At 43.9% G+C, this 18,660-nt stretch overlaps 1 protein-coding gene across 2 annotated transcripts; it reads left to right on the forward strand.

Annotated features, from left to right (window-relative positions):
• The first annotated feature begins 898 nt into the window (after positions 1-898).
• On the forward strand, positions 899-15,964 carry cep170ab (centrosomal protein 170Ab). Of its 2 annotated transcripts, none has more exons than XM_023422135.2 (20): positions 899-983; positions 2,216-2,295; positions 2,612-2,757; positions 2,883-2,972; positions 4,121-4,199; positions 4,411-4,469; positions 4,848-5,010; positions 5,659-5,796; positions 6,183-6,638; positions 6,772-7,142; positions 7,265-7,393; positions 7,596-7,728; positions 8,552-10,027; positions 10,179-10,407; positions 10,668-10,776; positions 10,994-11,128; positions 11,712-11,800; positions 12,189-12,282; positions 13,905-13,956; positions 14,096-15,964. In XM_023422135.2, the coding sequence occupies exons 3-20, from the start codon at positions 2,653-2,655 to the stop codon at positions 14,323-14,325; spliced, it is 4,137 nt and encodes a 1,378-aa protein (XP_023277903.1). In that variant the 5' UTR covers positions 899-983; positions 2,216-2,295; positions 2,612-2,652; the 3' UTR covers positions 14,326-15,964. The 2 variants fall into 2 exon arrangements, with proteins under 2 accessions (XP_023277903.1, XP_023277906.1); XM_023422138.2 differs by having other exon boundaries at positions 8,552-9,994.
• Positions 15,965-18,660: the final 2,696 nt, after the last annotated feature.

Genomic DNA, 18,660 nt, shown 5'->3' on the forward strand with positions numbered 1-18,660 from the left:
GGATGGTTGTAGCATTTTTGACATTTCTGTGTGTATCTTGGAGCTCTTCAAAATCCAGTGCGTTCAAAATGTAATACAAACTAGTGACATGTGTCTGCTATGAAATGTTGTAGGTGTTAGCCAAGTATCTTTGTTACTGTCAGTCATAGTAGTGATAAGAACATAATAATAAAACTGAAAAAATGTGCAAATAGGCAACACCAGGGTGTGTGTGTGTGTGTGTGTGTGTGTGTGTGTGTGTGTGTCTGTCCATGTCTGTGTGTTGTTGTTACAATAAACCAGACTCTTGTAGACATGAACTAGTTCACAGATAACAGCTAAAACATTAGCACTGACAACTTGCGTGGAAGATATCTGCACAGACACACAATAAACATGATTTAAGTTTGAAGGGTTTAACTACATAGCAGGATATTACTATCACAAAAATAAAAAATAAAAACTTTCGTACCACAAAATAATTTTTTCCTTCTAAAATTGGCTGTATCTGCCACTGACTGCCACTTCCTCACGTGGAATAAGGATTAAATCAAGTATGTATCAGGTGAGTAATAACTGACATCATAGAATAACTTGTTCCTGATTGGAGAAATTGGAAGTGTTACAAGTGACCCCTGTTACAACCATGCCTGCTCTCCCCTACTATCTTAAATCCGCCCCTTGAGACGCAGGCTATCCTTTCAAGCTGCTCTTCGGCTAGGTTATAGGCTAATAGCCAGGCTATATTAGCCAGTGTATAATTTATAGGATCACTGTCCAAAATCTACAACCACTCACTCACTTACTATCTAATATGTGTTGCTGTCACTATACTATTACATAACCTCGTGTGCTCTCCCTCCACGAGCACACAGCGCCACCGTGAGACCAAGACACGGTAGTGTTGAAGGAGCTGGGCTGGGCAGCGGGCTGCGGGGAGCAGCAGCAGGAGCGCTGTTCATAATCCTCCACATATCGGATGCTGATCGACCGTAGAGCTGCTGGTAGGTGACGTGTATGTTCCTCTGCCTATTGTGTGTCTGTGTGTTTGTTTTAACAAGTCGGCCCTGGTGTCTTTTGCTGCCTCCTCTGGCTCTGAAGATGGAGACGGTGAAATGAGCATCGCTGTGTTTGTGCGACAAACCCTAGCCTATAGTATGTCGTCCATAACGGGGAGACTTGGCTGCACATCAGCAGACAGCCTCCATAACCTGATTTACAACAACACGTGATAAGTGTTGTTGTAAATGTGTCTAAATCAGCCTGTAGTTTGGTTTGCAGAGCGTGTGTAAATGAAGAACGTTAATGATCAATACGCTTCAGATGACAAGTCGGTAATCAGCATCCACGGCAGACGCACTGTAGCTGGGTATGTAGGTATTTTCAACATAATGTGCATGATATTTCTATAACATTATTCTGTTTCAACCGAATGCTCCTCACTACAATGATGTCATTGTGAAATGGCTCCACGATAAACGCCGGACCGAGACATGGCCTAACTGGGCTAATTTCCAGCCTCTGTCATTGGCTATAACCCATCAGCCGCCGCCGCTTGCAAGCACAGTTGATGTGTTGTCATTTGCAGAAGAGATTCATATCTGAGAGTGGAGGGGGCCGTGTGCGGCCAAGAGGAAAACTGGGCCACTAGGAGCCGGGAAGGCAGGCCCACAGAAAGGGTTAACCACGGCCATCCCTTCAACAGAGGAGGGAAGGGAGGCTGTCAAGTCCCATGGGGATTGAGTTGATGCACAAACAGGAGCCCCCAGATATGACAGAGTGTGCCTAATTAAATCCCACTAATTCACCTATGGCTCCTTCAGAGCGTGAGTCAGCAGGGCCTGTGTGTGGATGGTGCTCCCACAGAGGGAGGACCAGCTGTGTGTCCCACTGAAAAGAGCTGTTGTGCTGTTGTAAGTGCATGTGAACCCTGACAACTGCATCAACAACATCATATGAGAGAATCATGGGGAGCAGTGATGAGGGTTTTCAAGAAAAAATGTTATTGTTCTCTTTTTTCCTCTCTGTCCTTTTCTCTCACTTCCTGCCTATTTCTGGCCCGTGTGCGTTTCATGTGTCGTGTGTGTGCTGTGATTTTGTGCACAGCATCCAACTAAATTACCTGTCCTATCACAAATTAATCATTCTCTCTCTTCCTTTCATAATTTACCCCAAGTCATTCTCACTTCGTCCCTCCTCCTGTAGAATATCTGACTCCTCCTCTTCTGTTTTTCAGTGGTGAGGCACTGGATCTGGTGACCGGGCAACTCTGCTGAGAAATTCAATTTGGGAGTTTAGTAGGATGCCTGGGCTTCTGTAAGCTGTTAGTTGATTTCTACACTTATGGCTCTAATGTTGTTAGCTGAATTACAGGCTGAGATAAGCATGTCAGTGTCCTCGGGTGATACCTGAAATAGCTACTGTTCATATGATGCACACGCACACACATGCACAGATGTTGAAGTAATGTACTGTAACTGTATGAAGCTGTAGGCGTCATTAGCGCTGTAAGAACTTATCGTTTTAACCGATCAAACTGTGACTCATAAGACGAAACAGCCGGATAGATAATTAGATAGATAGATATACATAAATAGACAACTGTGCAGTCTAATGCTGCTCCTGTTTTCAGCAGGATGTGTTAAGGGTCAAAGGTCAGCAAGTGAGGCAGAGATGAGTCTGACTTCCTGGTTCCTGGTGAGTGGCGGGGGGACACGTCATCGTCTCCCCAGGGAGATGATCTTTGTGGGGAGGGACGACTGCGAGCTCATGCTGCAGGTACAGTACTGTAACTCCACAGGACACAAGCTCCGAGCTGTCATTCTTCATCCGGCCGGATTATTAACTGAAGCACTGCAGATTAGCATGGATTACAGTGATTGACGGCTTTTTGTGTGATTTAGTCCCGCAGTGTGGACAAACAACACGCTGTGATCAACTACGAGCCGAATACAGACGAACACAAAGTTAAGGACCTGGGCAGCTTAAATGGGGTGAGTGTGTTGTGTATCTACTGCTTCACCTTCTCACTTCTTAGAAAAGTAGTTATTCCTGATCCTATAATGGACATGTTCTATTTTAAAACAGAGTCTTTATGTATTTGTACAAACGTCCAGATGTAAAATGATGATAAATAAATCAAGGCTGTTTTAAAACAACATTCTCACATGCCCATGTGTAGATAGAAATGGATTTTGGTTGCTGAAATAATTTATCCTTGCCTTTAATGAGTATTAATAGATACCTTCCTAAAGGGATTCCAATGTAAGTGTTGGGGAACAAAGTCTACAGTCCTCCTCCTGTTAAAATAAATTATAAGTTCAGCTGAAGTTCATATGAGGCTTCAGCATTCAGAATCCGACAAATCAAGTGGATATCCTCCAAACTTGCTGGCACAAAGTGGAGCTTTCATAATTAACTTAACACATCGTAACTTTGAAGTCTCTCAAATAATTTTGAAGCATCATATTAGCTTTTGCTGAACTTTGTAGGGAGGAGTCTGGATATTGTTCCTCATCACTTACATTGAAATCACTTAAATCCTCTCAGGACCAGTTTGGAGAAGAGGAGCAGAGACTGTTTTAATGTCCATGTGGGCATGTGACTTAAAGACCGACAGAAAACTATCCTTTAAAGCCAAAGCTGGATAGTTCATGACATCACTATGGATCATGTTCTCAGTGTAATCAGCAACAACAACCGAGCTTTTCTGTTCTGTTAAAACAAATTACAGTTTGTCTAATTTCTTTGGCCTCCAATGACTGTACAAGAGAAAATGAACAGAACTGACATAACTACTGGAGCCAGCGTGATACTTATGTTCTGGTACCAATCGTAAAATGATGTTGAATGAGTGTGTACATTTTTCTACAAAACTCTATTCTGTTACAATAAGGAGAAATATGTTTAATGCTATTTTTACACAAACAGACTTTTGTCAAAATAAATTGTAAAAAATAACAAAATAATGATTCAAATCAGGAAGTATCTGTTTAAAACAAAGTAGACCAAGTATCTGGACCAGATTTTCGGTAAATGGTTGTTTTCAGTATCAGGTCTAATTCAGTCATCACACAGACACTAGTGAGATTCAGCACCAGTCCCTAATCTGTTCTTAACCAAACTCTCATTTTGTTTGCAGACGTTTGTCAATGACGTCAGAATACAGGAGCAGATATATGTCACGCTGAAAATTGATGACAAACTGAGGTTTGGGTACGATATCCTTTGAATATGGTCTTGTATTATCTGTGAAAACCGTGTGACACACAGCACAAGGTCAGTGAACACGGACAACACAGTAACTGTATCTGTTCAGGGGTAGCTGTGAATGCTCACTGCACTCCGCCTGCTGCATAATACATAAGGCTATCAGTGCATGCTTCCCACCCCTGCAAAGAGCTCACTGTCTTTTACCTTAACCCGCCTCACATACCAACCTGTTCACTGTGGTCCGAGGAGAGCTGCATATTCCCGAGGAGGCCCTCAAGGTTAGACGCTACATTGTGCATGTAGTGAGAAAACTTTCTGCATGTGGTGGGTTCATATGTTAACTGACAGGGTAAAAAAAAATATATATATAAATTGTTACGTTACAGAGGTAGTCAAAGGGCAAAGAGTTCTGCTGAACTGGGAAAAAATTGTTTTCAGGCTTGATGATTCTGCTTGTTTCATCGACAGGATCTCATCTAAATTAGCTGCATGAAAGTTCAGCGTTAATATTCAGATTGTCTCCTCAATTCTCAGCAATGAGTGAGATCAAAAAAAAGAAAGAACATGTTCGGTATATCCCATATTTAGCAGCGTTTGACCGTCAGGTTTTGCCTCCGTCTGTGTAAACTCTCCTTGCTCTTGTCCTAATCTATCAGCATGAGAAATACAGCAGCCAGCTTCAGCTGAACCAGAAGAAGCGAGCGGAGGGGGATTCATCTAAATCAGAGGTGAAATCCTCCGAGGCTGCAGCGGCACCAGTGTGGGAGGGGGCCGCCGCTAAGCCCCCAGAGGTTAGCAGGCCAGAGGACAAGACCCAAGGTGAGCCTGGATGTCCAGAGATACAGTGACACTGGCGAACTGTTCCTCTACAGGTCACAGCAACGCAACAAAGAGCTCAATCTTCAGCTGCCTGAATTTAAGGATAATATATTGATGTCCTCAACAACAGTTTTGATAATTTAATAAATGTCAAACTTGTTTATCCATTAAAAATGCCAAACATTTGCTGGTTCTTGCTTCTAAAATATCAGGGATTTGCTGCGTCTTTGTAAAGTGAATTTTCTGTTTGGTAACAAAAGTACAAAATAGATTAAAGAATTAATCAATACGTTATAATAAAATTAGGCAACAAATAAAATAGTTATTAGTTGCAGCCCTGAACCATGTTGTAAAGGTACCAATTACACCTGCGTTGATGGTAGTGTCTATCATTCTTTCAAATTCTTTTAAATGATCCTCTGGGTATTTAATGCATTTATTAGACAGCAGACAGTAGAGTGATGACAGGAAAAGTAGATGGCAGATGACACACAACAAAGGTTGGACAAAGGCTGGAATGTGAACTGTGGACGTTGCGGTTCATGCTCAAACGACTCCTTAGTCCCTAGGCCAAGCCAAATTTCTTAGTTCTGGCAAATGCAGGCATGTCTTCTCTTGTAAAACTAACTGACTGGTTGTTTTTGCCAGGGGATGTAGCAGTTCTGCACAGGGGCACGCCCCTTTATGGACAGCCTGCCTGGTGGGGAGATGGAGACACTGATGGGCAACAACCAGGGAGGCCTGAGGAGAAGAGCTCAGACAGGAAGCGTGAAAAACCTGAAACAGGTATTAACAATGTTGCATAAAGATTACAAGAAATGGGGCGTCGTGTGGCGTAGTGGTCTAAGCAGGCGCCCCATGTGCAGTGCAGTCCTCGCTGCAGTTGGTCGAGTCCCGCATCAGACAGCCCTTAGCTGCATGTCATTCCCCCTCTCTCTGCCTCCCCACTTCCTGTCTCTCTCTACTATCCTGTCCAATAAAGGCACAAAAGCCCAAAAAAATATATATAAAAAAGATTACAAGAAAGAGCCTTCTGTACAAGATCTCATGGTGTAGTTGAGGAGGTAATTAGAGAGGATTGTGTTATCGTAAATAAGCAGTTTTGAATAGCTTCTGTTTTTATAAATATCAGTTATCACTTTGCTTAAATGTCTCTGCGTTCATTCTGACAGACACCAAGAAAAGTGCTGAAGGCCCAAAGTCCGCCCAACAAACACCCTCCAATCAGGAGCCCAGTTACTTCGAGATCCCGACCAAGGATACTACGTCAGCGGGTAAAGTGGGTGGTGGGGTCCCCTCACGAGAACAAGAGGCTGCTGCTTCTGCTGCTGCTGCAGAGTCCGTTCATGGCCACGCCTCCTTCACGATTGAGTTCGACCCCGGAGCGACAGGCAAAGTCACCGGCAAAGACCGAGTGGCGAAGGCCGGGCCGGAGACCAGGCCACGTCCCAAACGGCCTGTTGGGGAGGAGCTGAGTCCACTTCAGACAGCCATGGTTGCAGCGGAGGTCAAAGTTGCTGATTGGCTGGCCCAGAATGAGCTGCCATTGGCTCTCAAAGAGACGGTTGCAGAGGATGACGGGGAGAGTGTGAAGAGTGATGTTCCGGTGCAACTGAGGAGTCTTAAAGGTGTGTGTTTCTGCAGCAGTTAGTCTGAGCAGCTCACCTGCTTCACTGTACCGTGGCATGTATAGCGTCTTGCTTATTTAGTTTAACTTTGCTCTCTGTCTTTACCCTCTGATCCATTACCCCCCCATGCTAGGCAGTAAACATGAGGACGGCACACAGAGTGACTCAGAGAACGCACTTGGCGAGCAGCGCAGGGCTGCAGCACTTGAGGAACGCTCATGGGGCCTTTGGGGCGGTGCGGGGATGAAGATTAGAGAGGGCCGTGCGAACGTACCGGAGGGGCTCTTCGCAGAGGAGGACAGTCCTGCGCGCCGTCGCAAGTCCTCAACTTCCAAAGCGGCAAGTGGATTGGTGGAGAAGCGACGTGGCTCAGCACCACACCAGCAGAATGGACGTGACGAGTGCCATCACCATGGAGATGATTATAGCGACAGAGGGACGTACACCATTGAGCTGGAGAATGGAGATCATGAAGAGGAAGAGGCCAGGAAGATGATCGACAAGGTGGGGAAGAAGGAAGTTGTAAAATACCCATCTCCTATATCTACTTAGCCTCTGATTATATCACAGAACTATTTTCATACATTTGTGTGTATGCTTGTACACTTGTGTGTGTATGTTTTAAGGTGTTTGGTGTGGATGCGCAGGAGGCTGTGTGTGTGTCGAGGTTGGGTGGTGCTGACCAAAGAGAGAGGCTCACCTCCCAGAGGTCTGCAACCGGAGACAGAGGGAAGCCTGGACGCATGGAGACAGAGGTGAAAAAAACAAACGCATCCTTTTAATATCAAGTCAAAAAGTCATCTGCGGTCTAAACTTACTGTCAAAAAAATTTGTCTCAAGTGTCTCATGTCTTTTATTGTAAGTTTAACTAAGATAAAACCGGCAAACAGGTTCTGATACTCTGTTGAAATACTGTCATTTTTTCTCTCTTGCGTCTTTCATGCTGTCTGTGTCCAGGTACTATCTGAGGAACTGGTGGTGGGTGGTCCTCGCTGGGTCTCGCAGTGGGCTACTCTGGCTGCAAGTCACATTAGGACGGACCCTGAGGGCTCAGGAGGGGAGTGTCACATCATGGTCACAGAGGACAGAGGTGCTTACAGAAACTCTCACGTGAACAGTAGCTGCAAAATGAATTTAACTGAGCAAGGATGCATTTTACTGATTGAATTCAGCTTTTCATTTTACTGGTAGTGTAACATAGCTCGGCTTTAAAGCTGCACTGTGTAGCTTTTGAAAGAAGAAATAACACAGTTGACCTCTTGCAAATAAAACACACCATTGTTTAATTCAATACACTCAGGGACTGGTATGACAAATGGCATAAAGTGGCTAATATTAGTAAATTCTAGATAGATTGCTATATAACTGACTTTATGGCATGAGGCCACTGTTCAGCAAAAGTTATATAGTCTCACTTTCAGCAGAGGTTTCACATTAAAGAATTGTAGCATATTATACACGGAACATTTCTCTACCCCTGAGGCCCTTTTCATTCAAAGCTTATAGAAGATAGTTTTTTTTGTTTTGTTTTTATAACCACATTTTATTCCCCCTTTCAGTAGAAAGTTATTTCTTTATCTTTGGTCTGCTGGCTTTCCTTCTCCGAGCGTGCGCCCATTAACGTCCTATCGCTACAAAGTTCTTGAACAAATGAAGAGATTCACATCGGTGCTTTCTGTAAATGATCCTTACAGACATTTTTCAGCTCCAGTAAAATGACAGGCTGTTTGACAGTTCATTAGCGTATGAGGAATAAAAGTGACATTTCATGGTTCATCTGGTAGACAGAGAATGGCTGAATGGAAACCACATTGCTACTAGTGCGTCAATTCTACTGGCACACCACCCACCACTGATATGTAATACATTCATCTCAACTCACTTTACTATTAATAGATTTTCTTTCCTTTCAGCTGAAATAAGTGAGTCCAGCCACTCAGCCTCCTTTGCCTCCTCAGGCTACACAGAGCGCAAGAGGAGAACCCTGCCCCAGCTGCCTGGAGAGGAGCTCGCCCTGGGAAGAAGGACTCCGGGCTCGGGCCTGCGTACAGATATGGGGGAGAAACAGGACACCGAGCTACAGGAGAAGGAGAACCAGGAGGAGAAGACAGCCAGGGGGAAGACTCGGCCTGGTCACAGTACAGGAGGTGTGGGCAGTCACGGTGGGAGCCCCAGTCGCTCCTCACCAGCCAAGTCGCAGGACAGTGGTGGCGGGAGGTCAGGTCAGTCAGGTCTGCTGACTAAGCTCCCTCCTCGTCCCCTGACCAGCGGGGAGAAGAGGATGGAGGAGGCGCGGAGGAGGAAAAAGGAGGAGGAGAAGGCTCGTGAAAGTAGTGGGAAACCACTGTTGAGGCAGGAGAGTTTCACTGTGGAGAAGCCGAGCTCCAATGTTCCCATCGAGCTCATCCCACGTATTGATGGGCTCACAGGCAGCAGAAGTCAGAGTAGGGAGACTGGCATCGACAGTGTCACACTGCAGAAAGACTCTGAAGCCGTGGCAGCCTTTTTGGAGACCACTGTTTCAGACCAAGGTGATCCGCCAAGCCAGTCCATCGAGGGCTCCATGTCGCCTGAGTCAGACGTGGACACGACGAGCACGGTCAGTCAGGCTGACGGAGCGAGGAAAGTTGTCCAGAAACGCCGGACCCTTGCAGGACAGCAGAAGGAGAGAACAGTAGTGTGCTCATCCAGCAAGGGGCCTGTTGGGGGCCGAGAGACCCAGGACAGGAGGCCCAAGACCAGAACATCTGGTCCTCCGCAGCCCAGCCGCCCCTGGACTTCCCTGGACCTCACTGATGATGACATCAACTCCAACTCCCTCCTGTCAGACTCGCAGCACACCTCCACACAGGACTCTAGAAGCTCACATACCAGAGCCCAAATGGGGAGCACAACAGTGGGGGCGAGCACCAAGTCAAGTCGGGCTAAGGTCACACAGGCCCCCGCCTCTTCTGCCCCCGGTAAAACCGCCAGTGTCCCCAAGCCCAGGCCCACCAGGGCATCCCTGCTGAGGCGAGCCCGGCTTGGGGATTCATCAGACACCGAACCTGCTGATCTTGACCGGATGTCAGTCGCCTCTGAAGCCTCCACTGCTAGTTCCACATCCAGGACAGGGATGGCAAGAAGGGGAATGTCCAGGATAGAGGCTTTGGCACAGCCAAGGAGGCAGAGGGTGGGCTCCCCGTCAGCCCAGAGTGACTCAGAGGCCACGGTGACAAGGAGTAGAGGTCTGGGGGCCCGGAGTGTGGCGGGAGATTATGCCGTCAGACATGGACTGAGAGGATCCAGTGCGACCTCGGTGTCTGGACCCAGAGCCAGAGCTAACAGCGCCTCCAAGCTGCCTGACAAGAGTAAAGGTACCTCCTCACATGGACACATCACATCTGCATGTAAGTACTTCAAATTCTGTTTTCACGGCCTAAACATTATGCAATCATCCACAATTAACTGCTTCTACAACTCACTGATCCACACTTATTTCACCAGAAAATATCAACATGTCACATTTTAAGCACCGTCTCAACTCTATTCATGCCTTAGCTGGCACTCGGTGGCGCCGTGTGCCTGTCGAGTATGCATCCACCTCGGAAGACGAGTACGGCTCAAACCGCCACATATCCAAGCCGTTTCTGTCCGCTCGAGCCGCCCAGCTCGGAGGTTCGGCCCCGGCGACGCCCAATCCTTCGAGCCTGGCCGCCCTGAAGCAGCACTCCAGAGAACAGGACGAGTACATGAGAGACTGGACAGCACACAGCGAGGAAATAGCCAGGTATGTAAGAAATAACAGTAGGTGCTCCAGTGCAGCTGCAGAGCAGCGATGAGGCACACAGGCCCCCGCCTCTTCTGCCCCCGGTAAAACCGCCAGTGTCCCCAAGCCTCTGCTGTTTATACGTGTTTGTGAATGATTTACTTTTGCAGACAGTTATACATTAATCTCCTGTATGAAGTATATGAAAACACAACTAAAGAAAAAACAAGATGAAAGATTTGTTGCACATATATCATTATTGATTTGTATTTATTCGTCAGGATCAGCCAAGACCTCGCCAAGGACCTCGCCATGCTCGCCAGAGAAATTCATGATGTGGCAGGAGAGATCGACTCAGTCAGCCCTGCGGCCACTGATCCTGGAGCTTTGGTATCGTCAACACATTGCACACAATCAACTACACTACACTACACACTACACTAAAACATGGCTTCTTTATCTGCTGGATTAGATAATAATAAAATATATTCATTCTTATTAGCGTGGCACCACAAATATTACATTTAATGATACACAGATTCTTAAAAAGTCAAATTATAGGATATGTAGAAATAACATTCCTTGATGTCTTTTAATTGGGTTTTAGTTGGAGGAGAGGGTATTCGATGACAGCTTGGACCTAGGGGGCCCCTCCACTGAGCGGTCTGTGGAGCTCCGACCCCGAGGCTCTGGTGGACAGGGCGCCCGCTCCATCCGCCGACAGACGTGGAACAGAGACGACGTGAGTCTGTGCTTCAGTATTAAACGCTGCGCTGTCATTAAAATATACAGATATTCTGCAAACCATAGGGCTGTTCTAGAGTTTGTTTTTCCACTATCAATTCTTTATTTCAAGTATGAGTAAAGAGGAACATAGTATACACAACGTACTGTAGTACACACAACGTGATATGTGCAAAGTATTTAAAGCTCATCTGAAATGAATGAAAGTCTGAAAATGTAGGTCACGTAAAAGTTCATTTTCTGCCCTAACTCTGTAATTGGTTAATGCTGACACTGACATACAGTTGGAGGATGTTCGTTGAGTAGTAATAGTAAATTATGAATGTCAGTCTGTGCCACTAGAGGGCGCTCCCTACATGCCAACTACAGTCGCTCCTCAACAGACAAACTTCTGAGTGGAGCCAGAGCTAGAGAAAGAAAATATTTTAATATTCTCGGCTATAATTTGGATGAATTGAGCAACAGCATTGAAAAAGGTTGAGTTACCTTCTGTAGTTTCTCTCTAGAATTCCACCATCTGCCTTACCCGGTCTTTACCTGCCTCTGTTAACCACATGTGTGACTTTTATATCATCCATCAGGCGGTGCTTGACAGTTTGCTCCTAGCATCTGTGAATCAACTCTCAGCCAGGATACGTCAGTCTGTTGACAAAACAACCTGCAAGATCAGGTGAGCATCGTGCTACAGCGCCAAACAGGAAGTCTGCCGCCGTTATAGTCTGCTGTAAATTTAAAACATACTACGCTGAGAAGAAGAGCAAATGGGAATATACTGTATGTTGTTTGAAAATGACTGTTGGTTTTATGTTGGAACTAGGCCAACTAGCGCAATCTTGAGTGGCACATCACAGAGGTTTACTCTGACAACCTGCTACAGATCTTATTCATTATAACTCACAGGATGACAACTCAAAGGCCCTTTTTCATTCCTACAATCTGCAGACAGTGCCTGAATTCAATCACTTTAACGGTCAGCTAACACTTCTATCAAGAGCTATATTGAGCATATTTTCATGAATTTTTACTTTCATCTATTTTTGTAACAACCTGGCCTCCAGGATCCTCTTCAAGGATAGAGAACAGAAATGGGAAGAGATTGAGAACACACTGCAGGTGGAACACGACTCATTACTACTCAAGAGCTCCAACAAGGTGATGAACATGTCCGCCTCTCACACTTTGTCTGTTTTTTTCTGCTAAAGACTTGCGAAATAGACACGCTAGTGATATTTTTAGCCGCTCTAGCAGTATGGGTCTAGGAGTGACAGCGGTAGTCTGTCGTTTGGTTGGTTGGACTAGACGCACAGCGATGTAACGTTTATATCTGTTGTTTCCAGAGTGGGAATCTTAATGCGTTCCCCTGTGTTTCTTTCTAGCACGCCCATGAGACTGACATAAATGAAATGTCTCAACAACTATAAGCTTTAACTTCAATGATCCCTTAACTTTTCCTCTAGCGCCATCGTCAGGTTTAAATCTCACTTTGTCCAGTACATTCCCATCAGCCTCAGCTGGACTTAGTGCTAATTCGGACATATTAGCATACTAACATGCGGAACCAAGATGGGTGAACATGGTAACGATTACACCTGCATGTTAGCGTTGTCATTGTCACCATGTTATTATGCTATCAGCAGCATTCATTGCTAAGCAGCTGTTCTGAAGTGCATCCTCCCAGACAGTTAAAAATGTGTGCGGCAAAAATTTCACTACAATCTTAAAATATTTCATTTGAAAAAAGAAAAAAAAAAATTCCCTGAAAACCACAGTTCATTTTTAATGCTTGCCTGAATGTGGTATTAACCTCCGCTGGCAGCAGCTCTAAAGAAAGAAGGTCATAGGAAAAAGAGAATAAATGTCTGCCTGTGGATTTGCATGTGTATGACTGTGTGTCATTGTATGTATTTTACGACTATTATATATTTGATTATAATGTGCTGAGGTTTTTGGAATAACACCAAAGGACAGCACAAGGTATTTACTGCAAACTCTTATAATACTAAATCTGCTCGGCCTCACTTTTTGCAAGTGCAAAGAAGTGCAATGTTGTGGTAAATTGGGAGGCATCTTAATACAGTCATCAGATACTGGGGTTTCAGGAAGTCTAATCAGCATAATGCTTTCTTTTTAGCATTATAATCCAGAGAGAGACAGAAACTGAAAGGCAACTTGATATATCTACAGTAACTACATATTTTGCCTAAGAATTTATTTATGTCAGTAATCAATTAGCTTTTCTTTGGGTTGGAGTACTGCCGCACAGTATCAAATCCTTCCCTACAAACCAGACAATATCTGATTACTTACTGAAGCAATCATAGAGAGTGCTGACAGTATTACAGCTGTCTGGGGAATCAAATCCAAGACACCTCTAGTGCATACCATTTATATTACCCGGTAAATTCCTTTTTTGGATAGCAAAGCACACCAGAGATGATTGTTTTGATGGAGAAAAAAAAAAAAGACTTATGTGCTGTTGTTGTGGGTGCAAAAAGTTAAGAGTCCACAAAACTTCTCCCTCTCCGAGGGGCAGGGTCGTAAATTCTGCCTTTAACCCAGTCTGGCCTCGTTTGAACCCCTCAAGAGAGATATGTCTATTCACGGCGCAAGTCACAGGGCTCGTAAAGCATTACTGGGTGTACACGGCACGGCTCCAAACTTATTCCTGCAGCAATGAAGAGCAGAATGGAGCTGATTTATTTGGTGTATGAACTTTTACTTACTTAATCACCTCCTAGACCAGCCCTAATTTTTTATTTATGTTCTTTTAACAGGAGATTTCAACCATTATTCAAGACCTGAAGAGAGTGGAACGGCAACTGCTTGGTATCTAATACTTCTCTTTAGTATTCAGGCTCAAAACCTTCCTGAATAGAAAACAAAACATTTTTGACTATAGTTTAGTTTAAACTTACTCATTTCAAACTCTTTATTTATTTATTTACTTTTTGCTCCAATCTGACAGTGATCGACATGATGGTGGACCCAGACGGCACCCTGGATGCCCTGTCCAACCTGGGCATCACCAGTCCTCTGGCCGACCCGAAGATCAGCGCTGGGACACAGCAGGGGGCGTTGCACCCCGCATCCTGCACGCTCTCAGCCTCCAGGCCTGAGGGACTGACCTCTGAACCCCGTGGATCCTCAGACCACGCAGAGGTGGCAGAGCGAGACCAAGGGCCTCAACAGAGCTAGGATCCCAGAACTGAAACACTATGGAAGTAATTGAGAATGCATCCCTTACTGTAGACACACCCTGAAGAAGCCCATGGAGCAGACCTCGGGGTCAGGTTATTTTTTAGTATTTGGCTTCAGACGAGATGAAGGAAGGATAGGTGATGCCTATTCCATGGGACAGACCGACTGTCCTACCTGTCAGTCAAACTGAATCACGTTGAGACTGTTAAAGTCCTACACTCTCAAATAGCAGCTCTTGGGGTTTCAGATATACAATACGAAAACATTACAGGTGGGTTTATGAAGAAGCAATGACATAACATACAATAACCCATCTGTGTTTTTGTGTTTTGCCACTCATTCTTATTAACCTTAAAAATAATTGAAAAAAGAACAGATGTAAAAGATGAAAGGACATAATGTTAAAGGCAAACTTTCCAAATGAAACTCTTTGATTCTTTGACTGCGTTTTGTTCTTAAATCGGAGCATAAAACTCAGTCTTGCCTCCTTAATTACAAGCCTTGAAATGTGTGCGAGTACAAGTCACAAGCTTATCAGTCAGCTGACCTAGTCAGCCAGTGCAGAAAACCCACACTAGAAACGTGCAATGGTGTCAAAAAAGGATTCAGCAGAGGTGTATGTGCGTGTGTGAAAATTGTTCTTCTATCCTGCCATAGAATTATATATTAAAAAAGAATAATATATCGTTGGCCTGTTGCAGATGCAATCCCCAAGCCCGTCTCAGTAATGATTTTCCATCAGAAAAGGCCACAGCGCTTCTTTGCTGGGGAAAGAAAAGGGTATGTACAGTATGTACCTGTGTAAATGTTTATTATCGTTAAATTAAAAACACCCATCCATGCCTCTTTCTTTTTCCTTGTGCCGATGTCATTTGAAATCAGTGTATCAAAGACAGACCCTGCGTGTTAATAGATACCATGAAATCAAATGTAGCTCCCAGAAAAAAAAAGGGTTTTCCTCTTCCAAATGTATTTTGTCACAAGTGCCCTGGACCAAACAATCATTAGAGTTAGAGATGAGAGAAGCTACAGTATATACGAGATGGCGAAAGAGGTGAAATTTGTTTCTTTGCACATTACAACGCTGAGATATGTCGATGCTCATCCGTGAGGGACCAGGACATGACGTTTTCCCTATGATGCTCCTTTATCGTGTTGATGTCCTCGACCAAAAACAGAGCAGGGTTTTAAGCCAGCTGTCTGTCGACGAACGCTTTGTCCAATTTCTTTACGCTCACAAACAAAATGTCATGTTCGAACCAGCATAGACAGGGGCTACCTCCAAGTCCTGCAGCTGCATTTTATCATTAACGATGCAATGGAAGGAAGAACGGTGTAATGACTGTGGGTTTTCCAATGTCTTGCCTCATACCAATGTTTACACATGAATGTAACCTGATCAGAACTGTTGACAACATTTTAGCCAAAACTACTTTAATAAAGATTAATAACTGCATTTTGTGCTCAGCGCCTATTGTACTTTGTCTTTAATTCTGTTTGAGCATTTGAAGAATTTTTGTTTGGATGTTTTGTATGAAGTTTTCTTTTTTCCTTTTTTCTTAGTAATGATGTTGGGTTAAATGTTGACCTTGCAATACCTGTGTCTCATTTCCAATAAAATGCATGATAATCATGAGCTCTTTTTTTTGCTTGTTTTTTATTACATACATTTTGCTGCAGAGCAAGTTCACAGGTTTGACACAGTAGTTACCAGCTACATGACAGAATCAAGTTTTACATATTTCACATGTTGAATGCATTTCTTTCCTCATAAAACAGCTGCAAAGGTGATTTTTCCTTAAACTTGCTGCGTGGTTTACATCCATGTTTACATGCTAGCAGGCTTCCTCCCTGCCTTTGTTGTTGTATTACTGTGTATTTTGATATGATACTGCCACAGGTTTATCAGTGGGATATTTGTATTGTGCCTCCCGCATGTGCATGCCCGTGCATTGCATCTTACTGCACTTTTACAAGAGCAAACAAAATTTGGACCCACACATGAAAACAACGCTCTTTGTTATTTAATGTAGGTCTGAAACTCCACAGGGAAATCTTAAAGTATGTAAATCCCACTGAACGGTACCTGCTAAGAACCAAACTTTTTGGGCATTTGTGTTAAATTGTGTCATAAATAGCGTGTGACCTCTTGAGTTATGGCCAAAAACATATTTTGAGAGGTCACAGTGACCATGATCTTTGACCTTTGACCACCAAATTCGAATCAATTCATCTCTGAGTCCAAAAGATTGTTTGTGCCAAATTTGAAGAAATTCTCTGAAGGCATTACTGACATATCGCCCAAACAGCCGGACATTTGACAGACAGTCCATAAACATAATGCTTCCGGCCACAACTTAATGTTAATGTTGCTCCTCTTCCTCTGTGTAAGAAGAGGAGTTTATAAATGGGAGACTGTATTCTAATTTTAATATATCAACTCATAAGGTAATAATATGTCAGTGTTGTCTTCACAGCCCTCACACAAAAAACACAAAAACAAATCAGTTATTGTAGCTTTAAGTACAATTTTGAATGCAGAAGTTACTATTTTGTATTTTCACATTTTGGTACTGATGCTGGTATTGTGGCATCCATCCATCCATCACGTATTTCTAGGTTCGAGAAGTGCTGGAAACATTTGGGATAATGAAAGTACACAACTCAAAATATATATGACATAGTCTAGTCATTATTAGATATTTTAATGTGGAAAAGTTACATATCATAACTTTAAGTTTCCACTTATTCATGTTCATCACCCCAGAATCTCCTCCAGACTGCCCAACCCCTCTCCCTCCCTGTCTGGCCTCTCTCTCCCCCCTCTTTTCGCAGCAGCAACTACACAGGACAAATTAGGTTTTAGAGGGCACCCTGTTAGAGCCATTGCACTTCTAATTGTATGTCTCCAGATATTCTGCTCCACTTCCTTAATCCTTAAAGCTGTGTCAGGGTTTTTCTCCCTTGCGAACAACATTTAGCGCAGAGCCCTACCGGTGCACATCAGTGCTTCTGCAGGTGTTCACCTAAGTGGGAACGGTTTGGCTGGATTGTTCCCACTTAGTTTTATTAAGTACAGGTTCCCTATAGGCTTCGTTACCCCACTCGCACTGCTTGAGTTTATTACATCTAAATAAAATATTCAAATCACTGCAGCTTTTTTTTTTTTACCCCTGCGATGTCAGTCCGGACCTCCTTGACATAAAAACAATGTGTTTCTTTTCTCATGTAGACATATTAAAAATGAACATGAATATAAAATATTTGCCAGGTGATGCACAGCATGTGTTTAATGTGCTACTCAGTGTAATTTGAGCTGCCACTGATGATTTAGCACCTATGCAGTCTCAGAGTGAACATGATGTACAACACTACACCCTGAGTGTGTGCAGGATACTGGGGGCATTTACATACAGTATTCTGCATCTCCTCATCGATGGACCATCATTGCCCGAGGGCATTGGGGAGGAAAGCAATAGGAAAAGGCAACAAAAATGCTCTGTCAGCAAACTGGATATTCACATCCACTGTAGGGTGGTACACAACCAGAATGTTTAGCGAGGTACAGTATAGCCGTCTGTACAGTAAATATGGTGCCAGCAGACAGTTAGCTTAGCATAAAAAATCTTCTTTGTTTAAAGTGTAAAAATAACACACTGCATCTTACGCAGGGATTTGTCCAGGACAAGTTATTGGTGACTGTGAGGTTGCCAGGCAACCAATGAGGACTTGAGATGCTGGTAGGCAAGCTATCTGTTTCTCACTGTTTCCAGCCTTTATGACTAAACTAACTGGCTGCTGGCTTTAGCGTGTGCATTGAGAATGCAGACCATTTTGAACCTTCAACGCAAATCCGTCAAAATTAAAACATGTCATACAGCTCCTTTTGCAGTACGGCATGCTTTATTCCACAAAAGTTCGATGTCTGAAACTGTTTCTGGTCTCCTTTTATAAAATACATGATTTGTCATGTACGAATGGATTTATCACCATAGATGCATGGTGGTATTTTCCCAAAATGTTGAATTGTTACTTCAAAAAAACCCCAAACTGTCACACTCTAATTTGAAAATGCTACACACGGACTGACTTAATGAATCTGAAAGACTACTAAGACTAGCTCTTCTGGTATTGACACAGTGGCCTCAGGGAGATCTGTTTTGAATTACATCAGTGTAAAGTCAATTTTAGTTACATCAGCACCTTTTTGTGTTCATAACAAAAATTGCGCAGGCTATAACAATCTCCAGTCACCTTGTGTGTGTGTGTGTGTGTGTGTGTGTGTGTGTGTGTGTGTGTGTGGTCCTTTCACAGCAGGCATATGGTGGCTTT

Source organism: Seriola lalandi, unplaced genomic scaffold, assembly GCF_002814215.2.
Source record: "Seriola lalandi dorsalis isolate HSWRI2012SDOR001 ecotype SW California unplaced genomic scaffold, Sedor1 jcf7180002054678, whole genome shotgun sequence".
Lineage (NCBI taxonomy): Eukaryota > Metazoa > Chordata > Actinopteri > Carangiformes > Carangidae > Seriola > Seriola lalandi.

Coding starts and splice junctions, on each gene's coding strand:
- cep170ab (XM_023422135.2), top strand. CDS start 2,653: ATGAGTCTGACTTCCTGGTTCCTGGTGAGTGGCGGGGGGACACGTCAT. Junction 2,973..4,120: donor ACCTGGGCAGCTTAAATGGG/GTGAGTGTGTTG, acceptor TTTTGTTTGCAG/ACGTTTGTCAATGACGTCAG. Junction 6,639..6,771: donor GCAACTGAGGAGTCTTAAAG/GTGTGTGTTTCT, acceptor CCCCCATGCTAG/GCAGTAAACATGAGGACGGC.